Source organism: Vespa crabro, chromosome 2 (genome assembly GCF_910589235.1).
Source record: "Vespa crabro chromosome 2, iyVesCrab1.2, whole genome shotgun sequence".
Taxonomy (NCBI): domain Eukaryota; kingdom Metazoa; phylum Arthropoda; class Insecta; order Hymenoptera; family Vespidae; genus Vespa; species Vespa crabro.
Window position 1 is genome coordinate 20,344,473 of NC_060956.1, and position 5,000 is coordinate 20,349,472.

Sequence of the window (5,000 nt, forward strand, 5' to 3'; positions counted from 1 at the left end):
GTGTTCTTTTTCCTTTTTCTTTCTTTTTTTTTTTTTTTTGTTTTTTTTTTTCGTTTATATCAACACCAACGTTAACGTAGTTTTTTCTTTTCTTTTTTTGTTTCTTTTATTTTTTTTCCTCCCTTTTTTTTTATTCTTTTTTTTTTTTTTGTTATGCATATCAACGTGACATTACGAAGGATTTTCTTTTTAGGAAAGCACATTAAAAATTGGCATTTCTTATTAAAAAAAAGTCGCGAAGACGATTTCTCGTTGTTAAATTTTTTATTATCCTTATATCGAAATTATAGAATATTTCAAGAATAATTTTGTATCAATCTTGATATAAGTTTTTCTTTCGTTGTTAATACGACTATGTAAATATTTCATTTTTTTTCTTTTTTCCTTTTTTTTTATAATAATGCAGAAGAACGTTAATAACGCATAAGTATTTATCAAAGAAAAGTGAATTTTTTTTTTTTTTTTTTTCATTTACATTTCTTGTTTCGTTCGTTTTACTTTTTATTTTTATTTGTTTTTTTTTTCTTTTTTTTTTTTTTTTTTTTTATATATATCGAAGAGATATTTCTATCTACAGTAGATATTTACTTCGAAGCAAAATCTCAATTCGAATTCTTGGGTTTCGTAAATCACGTTCGTGTGCGCGCGCGCTCGCCACGATGCGTCTCCTTGGATCGATGGGCCAGCCTACAAAAGCTATTTATACGATCGAACAGAGTATAAATATTTAAAGTTAGTCGCTCTTGATTCATCACGAAATACGAATTTATTTTCAATGTTCCATAAATGGATTTGATTTCTTTATTGTTCAACTACCGATAAGAATACGTATTTGAGAATATCGAATTAAGGAATTATCGATTGTTCCTTTCTTTCGATAATAATCGATACGAATCGTGATACTAATCGATTATTTATCACTTTAGCAAAACTTTAAGATCACGTTGCCGATCGGATATCGTTTGGGTATTTAAGCATACTTCCGTATTAAATATAATATCAATCAAATATTTCGAATCAACGTGAAACTTTGTGTTATCGGAGATGAAAGAAATTTTTCGATACTCTCTTTTAGTTTCGTTCTTTCTATTTTTTATTTTTTCTTCCTATCTTTTTCTTCTTCATTTTTTTTTTTTTCTTTTCTTTTCTAATAGAAAAAAAAACGACGAAGGTTCGACCGCGAGAAGCACCAAAAATTCGCAGACCGCACGATGCGCGTTTTCTTCTTTTATCTCTTTCTTCCTTCTCTCTCTCTCTCTCTCCCTCTCTCTCTTTTTTTTTTCTTTGGATAGACGCCAAGACAAAAGTGAAGCCTTAAGGTGCGCTCAAATAAGAACGAAGAAAAATTGATACCATCGGGAAAATCGTCGATAGAAATTCAAAGATTTCGACATAAACTATATTCGAAAAAATAAAGATAGAATCGTTGTAACTGAATTACAACTTCCTGTTCGAGTCGAGAAAACCTTTTATCCGAACCTTTCACGAAGATACGTATCTTTCTCGTTCGAAAACAAAAAAAAAAAAACGAAAAAAAGAAAAAAAAATAAAGAAAAAGAAAAAAAAAAAGGAAAAGAAATAAAAAGAAAGAGAAAAAGTAAAATCTAAGCGATACGAGGAAGGAAAGGAGCATAAAATTCTCATGAAACTTTCATCTCTCGTTCGAACATCCGGAGTAAATAGGAAAAACTGTGAAACGCTTAGATTCGTCGAGCTTATACTTACTTTACAACTACATCGTATATGCTTACGTATATATATTTATATATATATATATATATATATATATATATATATATATATATGTATGTATGTATTACAATGAAAAAACAACAAAAAAAGCAAAAGAAAAAAGAAGGTAAAAGAAAAAGGGAAGATGCATTTTCTTAAAACTACATACTTTTAAATTTTTGTTTGCTCGTAATAAAAAAGAAAAGGAAAAAAGAAAAACAAAAAGAGAGAGAGAGAGAGAGAGAGAGAGGAAAGAACATAAAATACTTATGCGAAGTTCCATAGGTACTATTAAATGCAAGGAAGTGTTTCTCGCAAAAGAGAAATGAAAGAAAGAAAGGAAGGAAGGAAGGAAGAAACAAAAAAAAGAAAAAGAAAACAAGAAAAAGAAAAGAACATAAAAAACAAACAAACAAGCAAAGCAAAGCAAAGCTAAAGTCTATCGATAAGAAATAAAACGCGTTCAGCGAGATATACGTATATATATATATATATATATATATATATATATATATATATATATATATATATATATATATATATATGTATGTATATATATCGTATGCGCGTTCCATGTATTTGCGAGAGAAAAGAAAAAGAAAAGGAAAATAAAAAGGAGGAAAGAGAGAGAAAATAAGAATAAAAAAAAAAAAAAATAGAAAAAGAAAACGAAAAAAGAAAAAAGAAGAAAACAAAACAAAAAAAGGAAAGAAAGAAAGAAAGAAAAAAAAAAGAAGAAAAAATCGGATAAGTCTCTCGAATGCTCTCGCGTGCATCGACTCCCACTCGACTTCGCGAGAGTAAAACGATAAAATCGTGTTGCAATACAATTCGACGATAGTATCGTTAATGGCAACGAAACCGAATCGTCTGTCGTTGGTTCAACGTTACGATATACAAAACGAAATTCGAGAGAGAGAGAGAGAGAGAGAGAGAGAGAAAGAGAAAGAAATAAAACGAAAGATTTAACTACAACATCTTTTTTTTCTCTATTCGATCAAAACAAGAAATTATCATTTATATTATTATTAGAGCGAACTATTTTTCTCTTTTCTCTTTTCTTTTTTTTTTCTTTTTTTTTTTTTCTTTTCATTTCTTCTTTTTTTTTTTTACGAATATTCGTCGAACTAATGCAACTCATTTCCATGTTATAGCTCTTAGAGTTACTTATCTCTAGAGTTAGTCTCGGTTAGTCTCGGGTTTGGATTATGCGATAGATAAAACTTGATATTTTAACAGCAATGCTATCTTTCTCTTTCACACGCGTGCACACACACACACACACACATTCTCTGTCTGTCTCCCACTCTCTCTCTCTCTCTCTCTCTCTCTCTCTCTCTCTCTCTCTTCCAATAGATAGAGGATCCCGCATATTCGCTTTGATTGGGCTAACGTGACGTAATCGCGAACGTCCTTGAGATAATTTGCTATTTTGAAAATAAAATTTACCAAACGTTCTTTCTCGTTCTTTTTTATCGAGGTTGACTTTATCGAAGTCGACATTGGACTAAACTTTGGCACGTTTAACGTATATATGCGTTTAACATATTTACGTATATCTATGTATTTTTCATTTTTCTTCTTTTTTTTTTCTTTTTCTCTATTTTTTTTTTTTTTTCTTTCTTTTTGTTATTATAGAGTTCAATCGACCAATAATATACGATCTATGTATGTCACCAAGGGAAATATTATTTACCGCCTACCTCGCTAAAAAGATCCTCCAATTCTTTTTGAGATACTTTTCCCTTCATCCCTCGGGCATTCTTCGAACGATATCCCTTTATCGATGTCTCTCTCTCTCTCTCTCTCTCTCTCTCTCTCTTTTTCTCTCTCTATCAATCTATCTTTTTTCTTTCTTCCTATTTTTCCTCTTCGATAGGAGAAGAGAAAAAAAGAAATGCAAGCAATATAGAGAGAAGTCGGAAATAAAGTCTCGAGGATTAGAATTCTTCGAATATCTTAGAAGCTCTATTTTATCCTTCTCTTCTTAGTTTTATTTATTTAACGTCCGTCCTTGTCTTTATCTTTATTCTTCCATTATAATTGTCTTCGTTCACTAACAAAAATCATTTTCCATTGTCCTTCCTCTTTCGTTTTTCCTTTCTATCATCATTCTTCGTGTCCGCGTTTATCTGTCTCCTGTTGTTTCTCATTTTTTATTTTTGTTTCATCTGTTTTTTTTTCTTTCTTTTTTTTTTTTTTTTTCTTATCACGAAATTAATGTCCAACGAATGATTTCTTTCTCTCGGTGATATTCGAATCGAGATAGATAAATGAAAGTTTAGGGGAAAAAAAAGGAAAAAACAAAAAGAAAAAGGATTAAAAAAAAAAAGAGAAAAAAAAAAAAATAGAAATAGAAATGGAAATGGAAATGAAAGAGAATAACCAGTCCGATATAGTCTTTGGATATTATGTTTTTAACGTAATAATATATTATCGGTCGTAGTCGATAATCGTTGTACGGCCATATGTAAGCGATCATACAAAAATAATAATTTCCTGTTATCACGAATTATCGGTATTTAACAGTCGACCGATTTCTCGCAGAAACTCGCAGAAACTCGCAGAAACTCGCTTTGTAAACTTTCTCGTTGCGACAAATTCATGTCCGGAATAAGATTGGAAAGATAAAGAAATGAAAAGAAAGGAAAAATCGATCAGAAACGATTTCGAATTAGTTTAGATCGTACGAAATAGAACGAACGAAGGAACTATTATAACGTGCGTCGCGGCAAACGCGTTATTTAAACTTTTCGAATGATTCCTCGCTATTCCACTCGTCGATTTCAACGACGATAAACTCGCGTCGAGTAATTAACTCGGAAAGTAATCACGAGCTTTAACAGACCACTCTCTCCCTCCTCGAATCATAATTGAGCGAGACGCTTCGTCCTAATTTCACGGACACTTATCTTCCCTTCATACGTCTCCAGTCTAGAATCTCGTATGTATATACGTATATATATATATATATATATATATACATACATATATATATATATATATATGTATATGTATATGTATATATGTATGTATGAGGACAAAACGATTCTCATTCGATGAAATACGAATGAAAAGAAAAGGAAAGAAAACAAAATTAAAATAAAAAAGGTAAGGAGAGAAGGAAAAGGAAAAGAGAGAGAAGAAAAAAGATTAATAAAAAAATAACAAAAGAAAAAGATTTCGCAAGGTTTCTTAAACTAATACAACTTGTCCGAATAACACCTACGTGAAATCATGACGTTACTGTACTCTGTCCTTTTTCTCCC

The 5,000-nt window shown here is 30.4% G+C and overlaps 1 protein-coding gene across 15 annotated transcripts in view; it reads right to left on the reverse strand.

The window, feature by feature from the left end:
- LOC124433166 (tensin-like) overlaps positions 1 to 5,000 on the reverse strand; it is a 169,741-nt gene that overhangs the window by 71,901 nt on the left and 92,840 nt on the right. For 2 of the 15 annotated variants that reach the window (XM_046982867.1, XM_046982866.1), the window contains exon 2: positions 3,435 to 3,870. The exons of the other annotated variants lie outside the window; for them this stretch is intronic. In XM_046982867.1, the coding sequence (XP_046838823.1) occupies positions 3,435 to 3,482 (48 nt within the window). In that variant the 5' untranslated portion in view covers positions 3,483 to 3,870. The remainder of the gene's footprint in view (positions 1 to 3,434; positions 3,871 to 5,000) is intronic. 15 annotated transcript variants of the gene reach the window in all.